General features: G+C 41.6%; 1 protein-coding gene across 2 annotated transcripts in view; it reads left to right on the top strand.

The window, feature by feature from the left end:
- Positions 1 to 398: 398 nt before the first annotated feature.
- TTL (tubulin tyrosine ligase) overlaps positions 399 to 23,533 on the top strand; it is a 34,346-nt gene continuing 11,211 nt past the window's right edge. For both annotated transcript variants that reach the window (XM_044261613.1, XM_044261614.1), the window contains exons 1-5: positions 399 to 605; positions 3,190 to 3,268; positions 12,154 to 12,386; positions 19,105 to 19,240; positions 20,395 to 20,664. In XM_044261613.1, coding sequence (XP_044117548.1) covers positions 449 to 605; positions 3,190 to 3,268; positions 12,154 to 12,386; positions 19,105 to 19,240; positions 20,395 to 20,664 — 875 coding nt within the window. In that variant the 5' untranslated portion in view covers positions 399 to 448. The remainder of the gene's footprint in view (positions 606 to 3,189; positions 3,269 to 12,153; positions 12,387 to 19,104; positions 19,241 to 20,394; positions 20,665 to 23,533) is intronic.

The raw sequence follows: 23,533 nt of genomic DNA, 5'->3' as shown, positions 1-23,533 counted from the left end.
GGGTGGGGATCCTCCGCCGGCACCGCCCCTGACTGGGACCCGGGACTCACGGGGACGCGCCCAGTCTCCCTCGGTCGCACACTGCTAACGCTGCGTCAAAGCTGCGTTCGTCCCGGCCGCCCTCCAGCCACCGGGGACCCCCGCCAGGGCCCAGGACGCGCTGCGGAGCCACAGCGAAGAGCCCCCCACAACCCAGCCCGGGCCGGGCGGGGGCGGCCGCGCGGCATCACGGGGCGGAGGCGGGGCCGCGCCGGGAGGTGAAGGAGGGGGAGGGGGCGCGGCCTCCGGGCTGACGCGCGGGCGCCGGGGCGCGGCGCCACTGGGACCCTACTGGCTCAGGGAGCCGGCGCGGCGACGGGCGCCCGGGCGGGTTCCGCGCTGAGCCGCCACCTCGGCCGGCTGGTCCCTGCGGCGGCGCCCGGGCGGCCCGGGGGCACGGCCCTTCGCCATGTACACCTTCGTGGTGCGCGACGAGAACAGCAGCGTCTACGCCGAGGTCTCGCGGCTGCTGCTCGCCACCGGCCACTGGAAGAGGCTGAGGCGCGACAACCCCAGGTTCAACCTGATGCTGGGCGAGAGGAACCGGCTGCCCTTCGGGAGACTGGGTGAGCCCTTCCCCGTGCCCGCCCTCCCGCTCCTCCCACGACCCGTTAGCACCCGCGCTTTTGTCTTAAGGTCATCAATCTTCCTCTCCGTCGTTCCTCGGGCGGAGAGAAAATGGATCCGTAAAGGTCTAAACCCTCCGCTTTGCACGCCTTCTCGTCCCGTAAATCGGATTCCGCCGCCGCTGCCGGACAATGGCAGGTCCCTGCAACCCGGCGGGCGTCGGCCGCGCGCTCCGCACTGCCCCGGCCAGACGCCCCCAAATCGCACGGGGCTGAGCTGGGGCGGAGCCAGGCCCCGCCGAGCAGCCGCACGACCTCGGGCTCGAGTCCTCTTGCGAATTTTCTGCACTCAGGATTCCACCCTGCCTGATGCTGGCGCGGGAGGGATCCTTATGTGTGGAAAACCCTGAGGACTCAGCTCCCTGAAGGCTCAGGTGAACCGGGGATTTGGAAAAGACCTCTGGATTCCAAAAGCAGGAGCTGCAGAGATGAGCCAAGCCAGGGAAGGGCCGGAGGCTGTCTGGCTTCGGCCTTTCCATAGTGTTTCCACAGCTGTGTGTTGAATGCAGATTTTACAGGACGCGGGCTTCCCCCTGCGTCCTACTTCTCTGACCTGCTCATCCCGAGGGAGTAACCTTCGGGAGTAACTCACATGGTTGATGCTGGCTTGGCATCATATCTACATCCATATCCGCATCCTCGCGTGTAGGGAGGGGCCGGGGACCGGAGAGGAGGGGAGGACCAGCAGCTCCTTTCTAGATGACGTAATCCAGAAGTTGTGCAGATCACTTCAACTTACATCCCATTGACCTGAATGGTCTTGTGGCTTCTCTTCACTGCGCAGTCATCCCGGAGATGCAGCCTCTCCCACAGTAGCCATCCATGTTCCTTGCCAAAATTCTCCTGGAGTGGGGACCAATCAGTAACGAGGCAAAGTCATCTCTGCCTTGGAGGGCAGCCCAGAGAGAGCCGTGTTCGATGTCCAGCAGAGGATACAGTTTTTAGAAATAGGTGTGGTCAGAGGTGGAGAGGTTGAATGGGCAGATTGAAAGCTGGCCACTGGTGAACTTCCATAGAGCCTTTGGGTGGGGGGTGGCTTGTACAGTTGTAGTGATTTCAGGAATGAAGGGTGTTTAGCATAGCCTAATGGACATTTTTCCTTTGGAGTGGTACCGTGGACAACTTTTTATTGTTCTAGAAATGTAAGATGTATGTATGAGGGGGACTCCATGGAGGGGCTAATTTCAACCCCCAGAAATTTGGGACCACAGGGAATGTGCCTGCAGATTCCCTTTGGTTTACCTGTCTCTCCAGGAAGCCCTTAGCAAAGAGAATACCTTACCTGAAAGAAGAACTACTGACACTTGAGAACATATATTTCCTTCTTGCTCTTGCATTTCCCTGCCTGACCGACTGACTTTCCTCTGTGGAAAGTCTCTGCCGGGGCCAAAGCAGGGACGTGGTTGGCATTGCTATGGTGCTCAGGAGTAGGGAGGAAGGAACTCACAGGGCCCAAATCCTAAACAACTACCACAGAGTCGACAGAGGATAAATATTTGTTTTTTATGGAAAAGAAAACAGCGTCCTTCAGCCATCTGGTTATGTCTTCACTGTTAGGGATATTTAGTTTTTGCTTAAAGTGTGAAACCCAAGGAGGTGGCTTATAGAGCCAGGTAAAGTCTCAGCAAGGTTGGTACCATGGAGATGAGAAAGTAGACAGCTGAGGTATAAGCCAGGTTCATCTGCCCCAGGGAGACAGTGAGAGCTAGTTAGTGCCTAAGTCTTTTAATTTAAATTGTATGCTGTTCTCAGATGTATTCTTCTTACCTCTGGCATCTTCTACTCTCCCTTTGTTTGGTTTTACTTTTTTTGTTGTTGCTGGAAATTCAATGCATTTTGTTAGGATTTTAAACAAAAATGGAGGCCTTTGTGTTTGTTTGTATCCTTTCTGCTCTATTTTATAGAGGAGGGGACAATCCAATAAGATTTACTAAAGATGAGTTTCTCTGTGGAGGATACTCAGAAGAAGATTCTCAGGGCTTCTGATTTTATAGACCTGGCTTCTCCACTACCTTGGTTCGCTTCTTGTGGCTCTCCTAGAAGGTCGCAGAGGTAGACCTGCTTGAGAAAAGCAACAGTATAGTTCTAGTGCCCGCCCTGATGGCTGTAGAAAAGCAAGGGTGGGGTGTCAGAGCATGACTGTTACAGTTGTATTGTACAAAGATTATTAAATCCTTCTGTGTTAAGCCAAGAGTGGGGTGTGGTGGGGATCAAAGAGAGGTGAAATGGAAAATGCCCTTCTACCCTAAGGAGAGAAAACAAAAGCAGCAGCTGTCTTTGGCAGAGCTAGGATGTTGTTACCTTAATGCCCACTGTGGGGCCGGGGAGGGTTTCCAGGGCTGTGCTGTGGAAGGGGAGTACATGTTCAGGGCAACAGAACAGTTCCATTTCCACCAACCAGTCCTGAAATGGAAGAAAGAAAAACTGGGCATGACACAGCTGTTCTCTCTCCTACATGCTGGTGCTGACATGGTCATTTCCCACCTGTCCTCTTTCCCTTTTGAACCTCCTCTTTCCTTTATAGGTCATGAGCCTGGGCTGATGCAGTTGGTGAATTACTACAGAGGGGCTGACAAACTGTGTCGCAAAGCTTCTTTAGTGAAGTAAGTTTTTAAGATCCTTTCAATGCAATACATAAATGTTTTTCGTTTTCATCCTGAAGCACTTAAACAAAAATGTGAGGTGGTTTTTTTTTTCCAATTTATTTATTTTCAGAAAAACAGTATTCATTATTTTTTCACCCCACCCAGTGCTCCATGCAAGCCATGCCCTCTATAATACCCACCACCTGGTACCCCAACCTCCCACCCCTCCGCCACTTCAAACCCCTCAGATTGTTTTTCAGAGTCCATAGTCTCTCATGGTTCACCACCCCTTCCAATTTACCCAAAAGCACATACCCTCCCCAATGTCCATAGCCCTACCCGCCTTCTCCCAGTTTTTTTTTTTTTTTTTAAGAGGATAAAAATAACTTTGATCTAAACAGCCAGCAATATGAGTTCTGGAGCATCCTCTGTGCTACTTTGATTGCAGTTTTAAACTTTGCTCTTTGTGCTTGATAAAGCCTGTCTGTCTCCTAGGAGGCTCCCTAGAAGCAGAGGGGAAACCAGGTTTCTTGTGTGGGTGATTGATGGGGCGGGGGAAGAGGTGGAGGCTCCTGGGAGAAACTCACTTGGAAGCAAGCGGGGGCCAGATAGCAGGAGGAGAAGCCAAGCAAAGATGTGGTTTCAACAGAAGTCTCTCCTCAGCTTGACGCCCTGACGCGTCAGGAGTTAATGGTACCTCAGCATTGAGACAAGAGGACCTGTGCTCTAGTATCATGCAGCCACTGGCTGTGGGAGAAGTGGAAAATGTAGCTCCTCCCACATTTCTGAGCAGCACCTAGATCCTGGAGAAGAGGCTTGCATGAGCTCTTGGGAGCCACCTCCCAGCAACCAGGGGTCCCCTCAGAAAGGACAGCGGGGCAGGATATAACACTATTGGCTACACTGCCCATTTCTGAGCAGTGCGGCTATGGCAAGGTGTCACAAGAATGGTATGGCAAGGTGGAGGGGAGCAGTATTATACAGTAATTAAGATCTAGGATCAGAAGCTTGGGTTCTTTTTTTATTTTTATCTCAGAGTTCCAGAGAAGCCTGGGTTCTAATCCCAGGTCTTCCTCTTCTTAGCTGGGACAAATTTCCTCATCCCTCCGAGCCTTAGAAACTACCTCATAAGGTGGCTGGAAGGATTAAATATGGTGACGATGTAAAGTATATAGCACAATGGTAAATAGTAGGTATTTGACTCTGTGCATTAGTTTCCTTTTATGTAAATAAAACGAGGATAGTAGTAGCAACTGCCTTAGGGTTGTTGTAAGAATTAATTGAATTGATTTGTATATTGGCTTTGAGTCATGTCTGTCTCATAGTTCATACTACATAAGTATAGGCTCTTTTATTACTCTTATTATGGCTGTCACTGCTATGACTGTTTTCATTTGAGTAGGGAAAAACTGGATAGTGCCCTTAAAATTGCGGCTGTAACAGGTTTCCAGTATTCTTTCCATGATGGCCAATGAACATGTGTGTGTAGCCAAACAAACCACTTAGGGAAGAAGACACTGGAAGGTATGACTCAGTTTAAATGCTCTTTTTCCCACTTGCATTTCTCTCTGGGCTCCATCTAGGTTGGGTGTTCATGGCATTATTTTCCCCTTTTTGTTTATACTCACTGGCCCCAGTAATGTATGTATCCACTTCTCTCTGTGATGGATTTTCATGATTCACCACTACCCCTAAAGGTGAGCAAAGCTTTGTGAAGTCTTATTATTACATTATTTTAAAAGATTTTGTTTATTGGTCAGGGAGAGAGAGAGAGTACGTGTGCAAGCAGGGGAGGGGCAGAGGGAGAGGGAGAAGCAGACTCCCCACAGAGCAGAGAGCCCAGTGCGGGGCTCAATCCCAGGATCCTGAGATCATGACCTGAGCTGAAGGCAGATGCTTAACTGACTGAGCCACCCAGGCGCCCCTTGTTAGTACATATTCACATATTTAGAATGCAAAAGATTGTTTCACCAGAAATAAGAGTAAAAGTGGGACATGATTGTTTATCCAGATTATTTGTTTAGAAAATTTTTAAAAAGGTTTATTCATATCTTTTTTCTACTATGATTTTTTTAATCTGAAGATAAAGGTAGAATTTAGCTTTTAGTATAAAAAGTATAAGCTTTTTTTTTTTTTAAAGATTTTATTCATTCACCTGACAAAGAGAAAGATCACAAGTAGGCAGAGAGGCAGGCAGAGAGAGGGGGAAGCAGACTCCCCACTGAGCAGAGAGCCTGACATGGGATTCGATCCCAGAACCCTGAGACCATGACCTGAGCCGAAGGCAAAGGCCCGACCCACTAGGCCACCCAGGCGCCCCTAAGTGTAAGCTTTTATGAGTATAAGTACAGAGGAAGCTGTAAAAAATACATATCTATAACATTCTACATATTTGCATAGTTAGCAGCTATAATGAAGTGGAGTCAGTACATGGCTGGAATCTTGATTGGGTCTGAGTAGGTATCTGGATCTTGGATGCTCAGTTGGTTAAGCATCTGCCTTCAGCTCAGGTCATGATCTCAGGGTACTGGGATCAGGTCCCGAATGGGGCTCCCTGCTCTGTGGGGAGTCTGCTTCTCACTCTGCCTGCTGCTTCCCCTGCTTGTATTCTCTCTCTGTGTCAAACAAATAAATAAAATCTTTAAAAAATAATAATAATTCACATTTCCCTGATGATGAGTGATGTTGAGCATCTTAAAAAAAAAAAAAAAAAAAGTGACCCATCTGTAAACGTGGATGGTGGTGATCATACCTAGCTCTGTGTCCTTCTATGGTATGTGACATTGTTGTGATGGCACCTTATGAATGGTGGCTGGGGCTTATCATCATCCGTGTAAGCTTTCTTCATTGTCTCAGGTGTCCCTCAAGGGATTGTAGTAGTTCTGGGAATTGATGGTCCCTTTGTTGTTTTGTCCCTTTCTCATAATTTTGTATGGTGTGAAGGGCTCCAGAGAGTTAAAAACATAATATTCTCATTTTAATGTGGGACAAAATGGCAGCTCTGGGAGGACAACTCTGTTGCCCATGGCCATATCTTGCCCATGTTGAGCTTAGATGGTTCTAATCTGTACAAATAGGACCTGTGGGCTGTATGACTGGGCATCCCCCACAGGGCTTTCCAGAACTGCAGTAGGGTTTTCCACTGGACCCTTTACAGCAAGTCCCTTCCTCTTGTTACTTCAGGGCATTTCAGGAATTCATCAAGGCCCTGAGGCTGTATTCTCAGAGCCCCAAGTGGCTTTTCTTTTGACCCAGGGTAGAAGCTTTCTTTTCCTCTGGTGAATTTTTCTCCCTTGTGTATATATGTAAGTCTTCTATTGTGATTTCTTTCCAAATGAGTTTATGAGGAAATGCAGCAATTGCAAAGGTTGCTGTCCAGCAGAAATAGAATGCTAGCCACGTGTGTAATTTTAAATTTTTTAATAGCCATTTAAACTAAGTGCCAAGAAAGAAGGGCAATTTACTTTAATAATATATTTTATTTGACCAGAGAAATCTAAAATAATCAGTTTGATGTATTATTAATAGAAAAAACAATTCATGAGATATTTTATGTATTATATTTTCATTCTGAGTCTTCAAAATCTGATGTGCATTTTACATTTTTGGAACATCTTAATTCAGACACTAAATTTTCACCTGAAATCCTTTCCCTCTAGTTAGATTTCATAAAAATTTATGGTTGGGGGGCGCCTGGGTGGCTCAGTGGGTTAAGCCACTGCCTTCGGCTCAGGTCGTGATCTCAGGGTCCTGGGATCGAGTCCCGCATCGGGCTCTCTGCTCAGCAGGGAGCCTGTTTCCTCCTCTCTCTCTGCCTGCCTCTCTGCCTACTTGTGATCTCTCTCTGTCAAATAAATAAATAAAATCTTTAAAAAAAAAAGAAAATTTATGGTTGGAAAAGTAGATTTACATACTTAGATTATCCCCACATCAACTTTTTCAGTAACCAAATGAAAAATCATTTTCCCGTAATAGTCACATGCACATTGACAAAACTGGTTCATATTTTTAGAAGAATTGACTTGACTTTTCAAAACCATGCCCAAGTTAAGTAAATTTGCTAACTCTTGTGTCAAAACCATATTGTTAACATTAACATAAATTCAAAAGAAGTATTAAGTAAATTGAAAAGAAAATTTAAATTTAACAATATCAACAAAGTGTTCTTCAAACTTTTTAACTTTTGCAGTCAATTTACATAATGCTATTTCAACTTAAATCTACTTGTTGAGTCATGTTCTAAAAATATGTAAAATTCATTATTGTTGACTTATATTATGAAGTTGAAACAAAAATTTTCACACTTGTCTGACTAGGTCATAAATATGATCTTCTTTTCCCTTCCTTGGAGCTTTAAATTTAGCTTGATCATATGTGGTGTGGGTATCAGTGAGAAAATTTTTTTTTATGTTTGATCATTGCGTGAAATAATTATTTCTTGACTTGGGGAGCATTTTCTTTTATTGCAAGGAAATCGGATTTCGAGTTGACAATACAGTGAATTGTAGGGCTCCTTTATCTCTCAATCAGTGAACACTGGCAGAAAACACAGAATCATTAAATCCATTGTCTTCTGTTTCTTTCAACAGTTCCATACTGGGGAATCATTGTAGCATTTACAAGTATATACTAAAGCATTTCAACAACTGTATTCATGATAGTTTTCACAGAGCCAGCTTCAGAAAATTGAGTGTAAGTGTTTCCGATATGTAACATACAGTACAATGAAGCAATAAAAGAAGCATCAGTCTTAAAATCCCAGTAAGTCAGATGTCAACCCAACCTAGCTGAAGTACTGTCACCATAGAAGTTTTCACATACAGGTGAAATTCTTCTTTGACAGATTTAAAAGATTAAAAAAATACCTACATCACAAGGTTCATAGTTTTTTGGTTTTGTTTTGTTTTTTTTAAGATTTTAGGGGTGTCTGGGTGGCTCAGTGGGTTAAGCCTCTGCCTTCGGCTCAGGTCATGATCCCAGGGTCCTGGGATTGAGCCCCGCATCTGGCTCTCTGCTCGGTGGGGAGCCTGCTTCTCCCTCTTTCTCTGCCTGCTGCTCTGTCTACTTGTGATCTCTGTCTGCCAAATAAATAAATAAAATCTTAAAAAAAAAAAGATTTTATTTATTTGACAGAGAGGGAGAGAGATCACAAGTAGGCAGAGAGGCAGGCAGAGAGAGAGAGGGGGAAGCAGGTTCCCTGCTGACCAGAGAGCCCGATTCGGGGCTCGATCCCAGGACCCCAAGATCATGACTTGAGCCGAAGGCAGAGGCTTAACCCACTGAGCCACCCAGGCACCCCGAGGTTCATAGTTTTGAGGCTACAAATACTTTTTCATGTATTTGAAAATTCTTTGAGACAGAACATACCCAAAGTATTAAATTGGGCAACATCTTGTGTCATAGAACTCAACTAAAACTAAAGAAAAATATTTAAGATTTTTTTACTTTTGAATCAGTTTTTGATATTATTAGAAAGGTTTAGTCCTCCTTGGGCAATGTTCATGATTTAGCTAAAGATTGTTCACTTTTTGTAAAATACCTTTTTTGCTCTTTTCCTTAGAATATTTCTTCTAACTGTATTTCTATCTAAAATGGCTTGCTTTTTTTTCTTTAAGATTTTACTTATTTGAGAGAGAGAGAGCATGAGCAGGGATGGGGGGCAGAGGGAGAAGGAGAAGCAGACTCCCCACTGATCAGGAAGCCTTATGCAGGACTCAACCCCAGGACCCTGAGATTATGACTTGAGCTGAAGGCAGACCTTTAACCAACTGAGCCACTTAGGAGCCGCTAAAATGGTTTTCTTTTGGAGCACCTGAGTGGCTCAGGCAGTTGAGTGTCTGAATCTTAGTTTTGGCTCAGGTTAATTCTGGCTTCAGCCACAAATTTCACTGATTTTTTTTTTAGTCTTTATTTAAATTTCAGTTGGTTAACATAGGATGTAATACTAGTTTCAAGGTGTAGAGTTAGTGATTCAGCACTTACATCCAACCCATGATGCTTAGCACAGCAGTGCACTCCTTCATTCCCATGACCTGTGTCATCTGTTCCCGCTACTCTCCTCTGGTAACCATCAGTTTGTTCTCTTTATTAAGAGTCTGTTTCTTGGTTTGCCTCTCTCATTTTTTTGTTTTTGTTTGGCTTGGTTTGGTTTGGTTTGGTGGTTGAGAGGAAACAGCTTATGAAATTTACTGTGTATTTGCTGAAAATGCCTCCTTTGTACAGCAAACAAACTTTTTTCATTTTACTCTGCGATAGCAAGTTGCAGTTGCCATTCATTATGAAGTTTCTGACATACCCTCCACCAGTTCTTTATTGTTGTTGTTGTTATTTCTCATTTATAGTTCTGGTCATAGCTCTACCTTTGGCATCTTCACTCAATTCTGGATCAATCTTTGATTTAAAAAATAAGAAGGAGGGGCGCCTGGGTGGCTCAGTCATTAAGTGTCTCCCTTCAGCTCAGATCATGGTCCCAGGGTCCTGAGATCAAGCCCCGTTTTGGGCTCCCTGCTTGGCAGGGAGCCTACTTCTCCCTCTCCCACTCCTCCTGGTTGTGATCCCTTTCTCGCTATCTCTCTCTCTCTGTCAAATAAATAAATAAAATCTTTTAAAAAAGGAAGAAAAAGAAGAGGTGGCTCTGTTAAGTGACTTCCTTCAGCTCAGGTCATGATCCTGGAGTTCAGAGATCAAGTCCTGAATCAGGCTCCCTGCTCAGGGGGGAGCCTGCTGTTCCCTCTGACCCTTTCCCCTTTCATCCTCTCTTTCTCATTCTCTCTGTCAAATAAATAAAACCGTAAAAAAAAGAAGAAGAAGAAGAATCAAAACCTGAGAGAAGAAGTATCTGACACTAACAAAGCCATGCTAAATGCATGTCTGCTCTATACTAGAAATGTATTCATGAACTTTTGTTAGCTTCAGAGCTGGTAAGGGAGTTCTAGCAATGAAGTTGAGGATAATATACAAACTCAAAGGGAATAAAGCTATCACATTAACTTGACCAAAAAAAAAAATCTGGCAACAATAGTATTCCATTGCTTTAAATTTAAAAATTTGTCCATGCTCATTTTTTAACTAGATACGTAGTGACATTTCACGTTACCAATTATGATATGCATAGCTATCCTTGTAACTCCTGCTGTCTGCATAATAAACACGATACAGTGTTTCATCAGCAGTGCATGGAAGATAAAGTCACTTGAACTGAATGAACCTATTGTCCCTGAGTAGAACAGTGATGTGTTTATGCATGCTACTAGAAACACATGTGCCTGACGTGCTCGCTGCAGTACCACAAAAATATCTTAGGTCATGCAGTGGTTAATGTCATCCTACCAAAAGAGTACAATTGTGAATAATGGAAGGATATTTTATAATACTTCAGTTTTTACATTAAAACTAAACAAAGTTTAAAACTCAGTTTCTGTGTCACATTGGCTAATTTGAAATACTCAGAAGCCACGTGTGGCTAGTGTGTGTGCCTTGTGTAGATAGAGTTGGCCAATGTAGATAGAGTTGAATATTTGGTGAGTTAGAAATTTATTGATTTTGTTCCTTTGAATTCAAGTAATTGTCGCATTCTATTGCCTTCAGCTTAAAAATAACTTTATTTTAAATCTTAGTTAAAAATTTCCTTACAGGACCTCTGGTGGCTTAGTTGGTTAAGCATCTGCCTTTGGCTCAGGTCATGATTCCACAGTCCTGGGATTGAGTTCTACTTCGGACTTCTTGCGCAGAGGAGAGCCTGCTTCTCCCTCTGCCTGCCACTCCCCCTGCTTGTGCTCTTTCTCTCCTTTCTCTCTCTCTCTGTCAAATAAATAAATAAAATCTTTAACCATTTTCCTTTTATTATTTCTGCCATTTGCTCATAGAGTGGTTTTTGCAAGTAGATCTTAACACAGGCTTAACATTAATAGTTCTGTTCTAGGTAGAGGAGGGAGCACAGCTTAGGGAAGGCCTGCAGATATCTTTGGGTGAGTTCCCTCCTGCCTCCAATTCTTGGGGAGTAAGAGTAAATTTTGAGTGAGGACCAGGAGTTTGGGGCTTGTGTAATGGCTATTTCTTACTACCTTTATGATCTTGGGAAATTTACTTCTCTGGGACCCAGTGGTTGATCTGTGAGATGAGATCTTAGTGTACCCCTACTGGGGGTCTGATTTGAGAGTAAATGCACTGGGAAGCCCTTCATAAGCCCTTCTGTTTATTAAGTGCCTTGCTCATGGCCTGACTTCATCTTCCGTTACATTATGTTATTTTGGGGGCCGGAGTTATGTTTAGTTATGACCACTGTAATCGTGTGCCCTATTAGAAACATTCCTCCTTTATGTGTCATTGAAGCCAGGCTGAGCTAAAAGCAAGAAATGAAGAAATGAAGAACTAAAACAAGTCTTCGGATAATTCTTCAAAGACTACTAAGCAGTAGTCTTTGCTCGCCAGAGAGTTGGGCCAAGATAGTTTTTTTTCTAGTAAGCCAAATAGTTTCCCAAGTTCTCTACTTTGTTTTTTTAGCATGGGTCTATCTCAACCACAACATGTATGTTGAAAAAGTATTATCTCAGAATTACTTCAAGTTAATTTTCCTTAGAGGTGCATTTTTAAAAGAGCTAAAGTCCTAGATATTAAGCTCCTTTTTAACTACTTGGAGCATGCCTTTGGGGTTGCATGTCATAGCTGGACTGCCCAGTAGTGTGTTATAGGTCAGCTCATGGAGGCCAGGAATGAAGAGTGGGATAAAAAGACCAGCTCCTAAATAAATAAAATCTTTAAAACAAAGCAAAACAAAACAAAAGCAGCTCCCGGCCCTGATATTGCCTTGCCTCCTTGACAAGCTCTGGGGGAAAGCATTGGCTTTTCTGAATGGAATGGCAGCGTGTACTAAGAAGGGAAACTGACCTTCTGTCATCTGTCAGGCTAATCAAGACAAGCCCAGACCTGGCTGAATCCTGCACATGGTTTCCAGAGTCCTATGTGATTTATCCAACTAATCTCAAGACCCCAGTTGCTCCGGCACAGAATGGAATTCACCCACCGATCCATAACTCAAGGACAGATGAAAGGGAATTCTTCCTGGCTTCTTATAACAGAAAGAAAGAAGATGGAGAGGGCAATGTTTGGATTGCAAAGTCATCAGCTGGTGCCAAAGGTGAGTTGGCATTGCTGTCCCCTTCTGCCTCTGCTGTAGGTTCTCATATGGTTTGTTCAATTGTGCGTTAGGTTCAATGATGTCTTTAGATGAGTGACTATTTTAATCTGAATGCTCAAGGGTAGAGACCACGTCTAGTTACATAGTTTTAAGTATTTATCTAGGTACTGAAGACTTATAAATATATATCTCCAGCCAAAGTATTTCCTTTTAAGCTCCAGATTCAGTTTGGCAGGCATTTCAAATGTAACATATTTGATATGGATCTTTTCATTTCCTGCCCAGTTTAACCCACGCTAGCCTACCCCTCTTTCAGTCTTCATAGTACGTGATCCCATAGTATGTGATTCCACTCTCCACTCAGTCTCCGAAGCCCAAAATCTAGGCTTCATCCTTGATTCCTCTTTTCTTTACAGTCCATACCTAATGCATCAGCAAGTCTTGCTAGCTCTACCTTCAAAATATATTCTGAATTATTCTTTTTCTTGGCCATTTCTGCTGCTATCACTTGAAGTCAAAACTACGATTCTCTCTAGTCTGCGTAATTGCTATGCCTGCTCACGGCCAGGTCTCTAAGACAGAGCGATGTCTAAAAACGTAAGCCTGATCAGGTTACTCCCTGTTCAAGACTTACCAGCTGGCTTCCCAATGCAGTCAGATAAACTTCAGGTTGCTGATGGAGCCTACACTATTTAACATTTGCTCCTATCTCTAATCACATCTCCTGTTCTTGACCTTGCTCACTGTTCTATAGCCATGCCTGCTTAGAGTCCTAAAAATATCCTAAATCCGTCTGCATATCTCAGATGTCCCTATGGATTATTTTCTGTTTCTTTCAGCTCAGATGATGCCTTGTCAGAGAATCCTTTTCCTTTCTAAAATAGCCTTTATGCCCATTGCTCTCTGTCCTTTGCCCTGCCTTGTTTTCCCTCCCCGCACTAACCTCTTCCAGCACGTCTATTACATATCTGTTTATCCGCCTGTCTCCTCTCTTACACCATAAGCTCCTTGTAAACACAGAATTTCTGTCTTGTTCATCTCTGCCCTCCCCAGAGGCACTCAGTAAATGTGTGTTGAATGAATGCATAGAAGGAATGTGGTTTATAATGTTGACTCAAGCTCAAAATATAGGCAGTCCCCAATGTAATGAACACATAAACATGGTCTATCTCTATAGCTACCATCATATGCTCCTTTTAAAACCATTCTATTTTGAACTTACTTCTTCTTTTATTGCCTTGGAAGACCATCTGGCCATTGGTACTCATTTCTATCCCCGGTCCAGTGGACCTCACCTTTTCCACCAACCATGAGACAGGAGGGCATCACCTGGAATCTCCTGAAAGGGGGAGAGTTGGACTCTTGCCACAAGCCAGGTACCTCACCTACTTCTCTCTCCCCTCTCGTGACCTCTTCTCAAGTAATATCCCCTAGTTTAGTTCTAATGATAAATGGGGGAATTGGAAGAGGAAATAGACATTTACAGTATTCCATATTCCTTCTGTGGATTTGGGCTTGAGTCGGCCATTGTAAGGACATCTTGTATCATGGAGTCTTAGCCAGAGTGAGAATCAGGAACGAGGCAAGGCCCTTGTCAAGTCGAGGCAGTGATCCCACCTGGGTGATGTCTGAACCCTCACCCAGACACGTCATAGATTGGTGGTCAGCATCAGGGCGAGGTAAAGAGAGAATAAAATGCCAAACAAGGGGGAAATTTTGCCTTAGGGAGTTGAGATAAGTGGTATGCATTTGTTTTGTTTGGGAACTACAAAATGAAACCAATAGGATGTATAATGGCTTTTATTCTTGTTAAAGAAGTCTCTAGTACCTGCCACATGCTGGGAATAGTTAGCTCAACCTCCACACTATATCTTGTGTAAAGACCCCCTCTTCACCACCCCCACTGCCGATCTTGGACCTCCGCTACCTTCACCTCTCACCTGGAGCGTTGTTCCTTGTCCTCCTGCCCTTGGCCGTTCTCCAGAATACACATGCAGTACAGCAGTCAGAGATCATGTTAAAGCACAGTCAGACCCTGTCACATCTGTGTGCACTGCTGTCTCCCTGGTGCTGGGGCAGCACACAGAACCCAGCCAAAGTTCGATATATATATTGAGTGATGAGTGAATGAATAGATGAAGTAATGGGTGTTTGGAGATACAGACATAAATAAAATAGATATGATCTCTTGCTCTTATGGACGCTAGGGATACATATATTTCCAGATAAATAGTTGAGATGGGCACAAATAACAAAAAAAAAGACTATCACCTGGAAGCTCCTTAAAGAATTCCAGAGTTTCCTCATTATTTCTCCAGGTTTAGTTAGTGAGGATATAAAGAAGCAATATTAGAAATACAGTTAACGAATCCATGGAAACATGCTACACTGGTATTCAAAATTTACAAAATATATATATAGATTTTATGTATCATTTTATACCTACAAAATAAGAGAGACCTTCAGAGATGCTGTTGCTGAAGGTTTGTAATGAACTGCTTCCTCTTAGTTGTGATGCACTGCCTTTTGAAAAATCAATAGGATAATACAAAGGAAGAGCCATAGAGAGTACATAGGCCTTGGCCTACAAATCTCGTTCCTGAAAACGTAACTCCAGGGAAATATTTTAAAAGAAACAAGAGTGATCTATAGCAAAGACATTTACTACCATGTGACCTGTAACAGCAACATTTTATTTAGAAACAACCCCACTGTCCAGCAATCAGTAAACAAATGTGTAATTTTCTTCAGCTGCTAACATAATTGTAATGTTAATGTAGAAACAGTCAAAATACTAACAATATAAAGTGAAAAAAATTGACGATATAAGGTGAGTTCACTATGACTGAGCCAATCTTTCCTTATGGAAAGGAAAGTGATATTAAAAGATAAAAATAACTATATTAGGAAATAAGACTACAGGTAAATTTTCTATTTCACTTGAATGCCATGTTCTTTTTCAATAATCATAGTTTTTTAAAGTTATCAAAATGTAAGTTTCTACCTTCTTCCGTTTATTTTTCCCATCTATCAGCATTAGGTTTATTTTCAATAAGAAATAGTATATATAAAGAAACAGCATAAGGGAAACAAAGTTGGAGCAAATAGGAGGGAATGTGAGCAGATATGGAGAGCAAGGCATTAAAAGTGGTACAGTTCCAGAGCATTAGTAGGAAGGGATATTTTAGGATAACTATTTATTTTTTTAAAAGATTTTATTTATTCATTTGGCCAAGAGAGAGTACAGGCAGGGAGAGAGGCAGGCTGAGGGAGAGGGAGAAGCAGGAAGTCTTATATGGGGCTTCCTCCCAGAACCCTGCGATCATGATCTGAGCTGAAGGCAGACACTTAAACTGAGCCACCCAGGTGGCCCTTAGGATAATTCTTTGCCCCAAGGCAAAGAATTCTTAAACTTAATGTCACATATATGACCATAAGAGTAAATAAAAGCTCATAAGCCAAAATCTCAATAAATGAGGTGGGTTTTTTGTTTTTTTGGGTTTTTTTGCTCTATGAAAGACTCTATTAAAGAGGTTGAATATCCAAGCTATAGACTTGGAGAAAATAACTTCAAACCACCTATCTGACAAAAGACTCTATATCTAGAATAAACAACTTTCAAAACTCAACAGTTAAAAAAAGAAAAGAGATAAAGTCCATTTAGAAGATAAGCAAAGGCATAGGAATGCATTCCATTGAAAGGCTCTACAGAGGGATGCCTGGGTGACCAGTCAGTTTAGCATCTGCCTTTGACTCAGGTCATGATCCCAGGGCCTTGGGATTGAGTCCCACTTCAGGCTCCCTGCTCAGTGAGGAATCTGTTTCTCACTCTCCTTCTGCCCCTGCTTGTGTTCTCTCTCACTCACTATCTCTCTAAAAAAAATAAGTAAAATCTTTTTAAAAGGGGGGGGTGCTCTACAGATAAAAAATAAGCAAATGAGATTTTCAATATCATTAACCATTAGGGAAATGCAGATTAAAACCATAATACTTCTATTAAAATGGCTAAAATAAGAAACGGTAATGACAGCAAGTGCCGCAAGGGTCAGGAGAAACTAGATCATTCATACAGTGTTGGTTGGGATGTAAAATGCTACAGCCACTCTGGAACAAAGTGTAGAAATTTTTTGTAACACTAAACCTATAACTACCATATAACCTAGTAATTGCACACAGTAGGGCTTTTGTCCCAGAAAAATGAAAACTTATGTCCATGTAAAAACCTGCATGTGATTGTTCATAGCAGCTTTATTTGTAATAGCTGGAACCAAACTGGAAACAACTCAGATTGCTTCAGAAGCTGAATGATTAAGCCAGCTGTGGAGAATTGATAACATGGAACAGTCCTCAGCTCCTCAGCAATGAAAGGGAATGAAGTATTGATCCATACGGCAACTTGGATGCATCTCCAGAGAGTCATGCTGAGTGAAAGAACCCAAGCCCCAAAGATCACATACTATATAATTCTATCTGTATAAAATTCCTGAAATTTTGGACAAAATTATGGAAATGGAGAACAGATTAGCAGTTGTCAGGAGGGTGTTATGGGGAGGGAGGTAGTTGTGGCTTTAAAAGAGCAACACTGTGATGGATCCATGGTAATGGAAATGTTCAAAACAGGAGAATATATTTGCAAGTCATGTATCTTATCAGACACTGCATCCAGAATGTGTAAAGAACTCTGATAACTCGCGGACCTGGGTGGCTCAGTTAGTTGAGCGACTGCCTTCAGCTTGGGTCATGATTCTGGAGTTCTGGGATTGAGTCCCACTTTGGGCTCCCTGCTCGGCAGGGGGTCTGCTTCTCCCTCTGACCGTCCCCTTCTCATGCTCGTTCTCTCTCATTCTCTCTCAAATTAATACATAAAATCTTTTTTAAAAAGATAAAAAAAGGGGCGCCTGGGTGGCTCAGTGGGTTAAGCCGCTGCCTTCGGCTCAGGTCATGATCTCAGGGTCCTGGGATCGAGTCCCGCATCGGGCTCTCTGCTCAGCAGGGAGCCTGCTTCCTCCTCTCTCTCTGCCTGCCTCTCTGCCTACTTGTGATCTCTCTCTGTCAAGTAAATAAATAAAATCTTTAAAAAAAAAAAAAAAAGATAAAAAAAGAAGTCTGATAACTCAGTAATAAAAGGATAACCTGGGACGCCTGGGTGGCTCAGTTGGTTGAGCGGCTGCCTTCGGCTCAGGTCATGATTCCAGCATCCTGGGATCGAGTCCCGCATTGGGCTCCTTGCTCGGCGGGACCCTGCTTCTCCGTCTGCCTCTGCCTGCCACTCTGTCTGCCTGTGCTCACTCTGACAAATAAATAAATAAAATCTTAAAAAAAAAAAAAAAAGTACAACCTAATAAGAAAAGAACAAAGAACGGAAGTGGCTATTTCTCCAAAGAAAATATACAAAGAGCCAATAAGCACATGAAAACATGCTCCACATTGTTAGTTACTAGGGAAATGCAAATTAAAACCACAATGAGATACCAATTCACACCCACTAGGATGGCTATAATCAAGAAGATAGTAAGTGTTGGCAAGAATGTGGCAGAATTGGAACACTCAAATATTGCTGTTGAGGGTATAAAATGGCGTGAACATTTTGGAAATTAGTTTGGCATTTTCTCAAAAAGTTAAACATAGAGTTACCATATGACCCAACTATTACACTCCTAGGTATATTCACAAAAGAATTGAAAATATGTCCACACAAAAACTTCTGTGCAGGTCTTCATAGCAGCATTATTCATAAGAGCCAAGCAATAGTGGAAAAAACTCAAATGTCCATCAGTTGATAAATGAATGAACAAAAATGGTATATCCACACAATGGAATATTATCTAGTCATGGAAAGGGAGAATGATGTAGTGGTACATGCTACAAATGAATGAACCTTGAGAACATTATACTAAATGAAGAAGCCAGACACAAAGGCCACATACTGTGTGATTCCATTTATATGAATCATTTAGACTGAACAAATCCAGAAAGTAGATTAGTGGTTGTCAGAATAGGATAAGGAAGGAATGGGGAGTTTACTGCTAATGATATGGGTTTTTGCAGGGTGGTGATGAAAATGTTTTTAAATTGTTAGTGGTTGTTGCAAATCTCTTGGATATATGAAAAACCATTGAATTGTATACTTTTTAAAAAAATGTTTTATAAACATATAATGAATTGTATACTTTAAAAGGGAAAATCTTATGATATGTAACATATCTTAATAAAGCTGTTGAAAAGGACATTGTATCATTTAAAGTTGATGGACACTTTACATGTATGAAATTTTTCCTATTACATTACTGTAGAGAATTGACCTGTATGATTGTCTTTATACCCTAACTTTCTGGATATTTCTATAAGCTATAGTATGAGAACTAGGTTTATTAAGGTCTTTATCAGGGTAGCCATGTGGCCAACAGTAAGGTGACATTTATTTAGGATGTTTGGATATTTTGGATGTCTGTGAAAATGAAATTTCATGTTTGAAGCCTGTCAAGGTAGTGTTAAAGTCCTATGTGGGAAAAGAGTTAGATGGCCCTGGTGCTCTTGTGGGCAGAGGGGAGAATGTGAGAGATTGGGGAAGTGATGGGATGGAGGAAGAAAGGTGAGCAGGCCATAGAAGCCTCCTCTCGGTTTTCTCCTGCTATCAGTATTTCCCTTTTGGCTTTGTAAAGATCTTTTCCTCTCGAGATCAACTGGACTCATTTCTCTTACAATTTTGCCCTGTTAGGTGAAGGCATCCTCATCTCCTCGGAGGCTACAGAGCTTCTGGATTTCATTGACAACCAGGGTCAGGTGCACGTAATCCAGAAATACCTTGAGCACCCTCTGCTTCTGGAGCCAGGTCACCGCAAGTTTGACATTCGGTAATGCGTCGGTGTCCAGAGTTTTTGTTACTAATCTTGAGGAAAATGGCGGTGGTGGGTGATAAGGGTAATAACACAGAATGTGAGGAAGTATTTGACCATGTTTAACATATAGCCAAAATTGAGCACAGCTGAATAGAACCAAGCTTCTGTACCTAATTTTCATTTTTCCTTCAGTATTTCTCTTTTCTTTCTAGAAGACATTACTAAAACTATGGGTGTTCCTTTTTTTGGTATGTTCTCTTTACTCAGAATGACTTGTGTCTCCATAGAAGAGAGTTTAAGTGTATGGGGCTTGCTTCCATAAGCAACTGAGAGATAAACCTAGAACACAGAATTCAGAAACAGGACATAATACGTCCTTGCTCTATTATTTGTGTCCTCTATTTTTTAAGGATTTCATAAACACACCTCACTTACCTTTTTGGATTCTGACTTTCTGAGCAAAGTTCTGGCATAGAATAAGAGGTTGTATTGTGCCTTCTAAAGCTAAATAGCCTTCTCCCCCGCTTTCCTGTGGTCTTGCTGACATCTCCTCTATGAGGATTCGGTCTTCTTGTTGTCTTCATAATAACTTGCTGCGTCTTGAAAACCAGTCCTATGTCAGATCACCTTCAGGATGAACACTCTCCCTTTTAAGATTACTATAGAGCAAACATGGCAAATGGAAATTTCATGGATAAATCTTAGGACCCAACCTATCCAGATCTCTTCAAAATGCTGTCTTTTAAAGATCAAAGGCCCCTTGTCATTTTTTTTTTTAAAGATTTTATTTATTCACTTGACAGAGAGAGATCACAAGCAGGCAGAGAGGCAGGCAGAGAGAGAGAGGAGGAAGCAGGCTCCCTGCCGAGCAGAGAGCCCGATGCAGGACTCGATCCCAGGACCCTGAGATAATGACCTGAGCCGAAGGCAGCGGCTTAACCCACTGAGCCACCCAGGCACCCTCCTTGTCATTTTTGATAAAATTTTTTAATTGCCTCATTACAGTGATAATCCAGTATCTTGGCTAATTGTCATGGCTTGCCTCATAGAATTTTAGAACCTGTCTCCTTCTTCTGCTTCCCTCCAAAACTGTTAAGGTGTGGTGATGATGTATAAGCTATGGAGAAACTTTGGATGACTTGAGTGAAACTGTTTTTATTGATTTGCAGAAGCTGGGTCTTGGTGGATCATCAGTATAATATCTACCTCTATAAGGAGGGTGTGCTTCGGACTGCTTCAGAACCATATCATGTTGATAATTTCCAAGACAAAACCTGCCATTTGACCAATCACTGCATTCAAAAGGAGTACTCAAAGAATTATGGAAAGTATGAAGAAGGGAACGAAATGTTCTTTGAGGAGTTCAATCAGTACCTAATAAGTGCTTTGAACATTACCCTGGAAAGTAGTATCTTACTACAAATTAAACATATAATAAGGTAACTTAATTGTATCTTTTTTAGTTATGTGTCTTGGAGAAGCTTTGGGAGTTTGTGCCTTTCAAGGAATTATTCTATTTAAGCTGTCTAATTTAAGGACAAAAATTATTTGTAATATTCCTTCATTATCCTTTCAATATCTATAGGGGTCTGTAATGATGTCACTACTTGCATTCCATATATTGGTAACTCATTTCTTCTATTTTACCCGGACAGAATGGCTAGAGATATATCAGTATTATTAATCCTTTCAAAAGGTTACTTTTTGGTTTTATTGATTTTCTCTGTTGTTTTTATTTCTTTGACTTATGTTTCTTATTATTTTCTTCCTTCTGCCTTTTTATTTTTTTTCAGATTTTATTTATTTATTTGACAGAGAGAGAGATCACAAGTAGGCAGAGAGGCAGGCAGAGAGAGAGGGAGAAACAGGCTCCCTGCTGAGCAGAGAGCCCTATGCCAGCCTCGATTCCAGGACCCTGAGACCATGACCTGAGCTGAAGGCAGAGGCTTAACCCTCTGAGCCACCCAGACGCCCCTTCCTTCTGCCTTTTTGAGGGATTTGTTTTGTAGTTTCCTTAAGGCAAAAATTTAGATCATTGATTTGAAAGAATTCATTTTTTAAATGCATTTAATGCTGCCCATTTCCCTCTAAGTACTCATTAGCTGCATCCCACAGGCTTTCCTATGTTATGTTTTCATTTTCATTTTATTAAAATATTTTCTAATTTACCTTGTTACTTCATCTTTGACTTTTGTTATATAGAAGTTTTTGCTTAATTTCCAAATATTTGGGAATTTTCCAGATATTTTTCTATTACTGCTTTTTATTTTAATTCCATTTTGGTCAGAGAACACTTTAAAATTTGTTAAAGATTGTGTCATGGGGGCGCCTGGGTGGCTCAGTGTGTTAAGCCTCTGCCTTCGGCTCAGGTCATGATCTGAGGGTCCTGAGATCAAGCCCATATCAGGCTCTCTGCTCAGCAGGGAGCCTACTTCCCCCTCTCTCTTTCTCCCTGCCTCTCTGCCTGCTTGTGATTTCTGTCTCTGTCAAATAAATAAATAAAATCTTTAAAAAAAAAAAGGTTGTGTCATAGCCCAGAATGTGGTCCAGTTTTAGTGACTGTTCCATGTATACTAAAAATAATGTTTATTCCCCTGTAGTTGGGCTGAGTGTTCTATAAATGTGAATTAGGTGAAGGTGGTTAGTAGCGTTGTTAAAGTCTTTTATATCTTTGCCGCATTTCTGTTCTACTTGTTCTGTCCATGATTGAGAGGAAAAACATTGAAGTCTCCAAGTATAATTATGGATTTGTCTGTCTCTCCTTTAGATTTACCCATTTTGCTTCATATATTTGGAGATCTGTTTTTAGGTGCATATGCATTTAGAATTACTACCTCTTTGTGGCAACTGACCACTTTAACCTTACGTAACGTCTTGTCTGTCTTTATATCTGGTAATGTTTCTTATTTTGAAAGTCAATTTTGCCTGATATTAATATAGCCACTCCAGCTTTTTTTGATTAGAGATATGTCTCCATCCCTTTAATTCTATCCTATCCTATTCCATTCTATATTTAAAGTGGGCTTCTGGGGTGCCTGGGTGGCTCAGTTGATTAGGCAACTGCCTTCAGCTCAGGTCATGATCCTGGAGTCCCGGATCGAGTCCCCAGCTCCACGGGGAGTCTGCTTCTCCCTCTGACCTTCTCCTCGCTCATGCTCTCTCTCACTGTCTCTCTCTCAAATAAATAAATAAAATAGTAAAAAAAATAAAAAATAAAAAAATAATAAAGTGGGCTTCTGGCAGGCAGTATATAGTTAGGTTTTGTTTTCATTTTGTTTAACAAATCATTCAACACGGTAATCTCTACCTTTCTAATTGGTGTGTTTTTAACATTTAAATTTAATGTAATTATTGGTTTGGTTGGATTTACATGTACTATTTTATTATTTGCTATCTGTCCCCTTTTGGTTTTTCATTTTCCCATTTCCTACTTTTTATTTTTATTTTTTTTTTATTTTTAGAGGTTGTTTTTTTTTTTTTTTTTTTTTTTTTTTTTTATCAGAGAGAATGAGAGATAGCATGTGTGCTCATGCACACAAGCAGGGAGCAGCAGGCAGAAGGAGAAGCGGACTCCTCACTGACCAAGGAGCCCAGTGTGGGACTTGATCCCACGACCATGGAATCATGACCTGAGCCAAAGGCAGGCACTTAACTGACTGAGCCACCCAGACCTCCCCGTTACCTACCTTTTAAAAATTATTTAAATTTACTTAGAGTTTCATTTTAATTTTTCTGTTGAGTATTTGGCTCTCTCTCTCTTTTTAGTGCTTACTCTAGGAATTATGATTATTATGCCTGATTTTTATTTTACAGACTTCTTAGAATTAATAATTTACCACTTCAAATAAAGTACGGAAAACTTATAGCTTTATAGTTCCTTTAACTCTCCCCCAGTTGTGGTGTGGTTTACATTTACATACATTGAAATCTTTACTGCATAATATTATAATTCTTGCTGTAAATTGTCATATATATTTTTATTTGTATGTTAGATTGACAGGTTGGATTTTTTTAACCAAAATACAAGACCAAATGGTATGCTGTGTACAAGAAAACCCACCTTAAATTAAAAAAAGAGAAAAATATTATTTTTTATTTACCCAAATAATTGCCCTTTTTTATTTTCTTCCTTTAGTCCTAAAGTTCCAAGTTTCTCTCTGGCATTATTTCCCTTCAGACATTAGCATTTCTTTTAGAGTAGTTCTTTAGATAATCAATCCTTTTAATTTCTGTCATCTGAGAATGTCTTTATCTCACCTTATTCCTGAAGGATATTTTCACTGGTGTTACATAAACATAATATCAAGC

Source organism: Neovison vison, chromosome 8 (assembly GCF_020171115.1).
Source record: "Neovison vison isolate M4711 chromosome 8, ASM_NN_V1, whole genome shotgun sequence".
NCBI classification, from domain to species: Eukaryota; Metazoa; Chordata; class Mammalia; order Carnivora; family Mustelidae; genus Neogale; species Neogale vison.
This window is presented reverse-complemented; position numbering and strand designations above follow the sequence as displayed.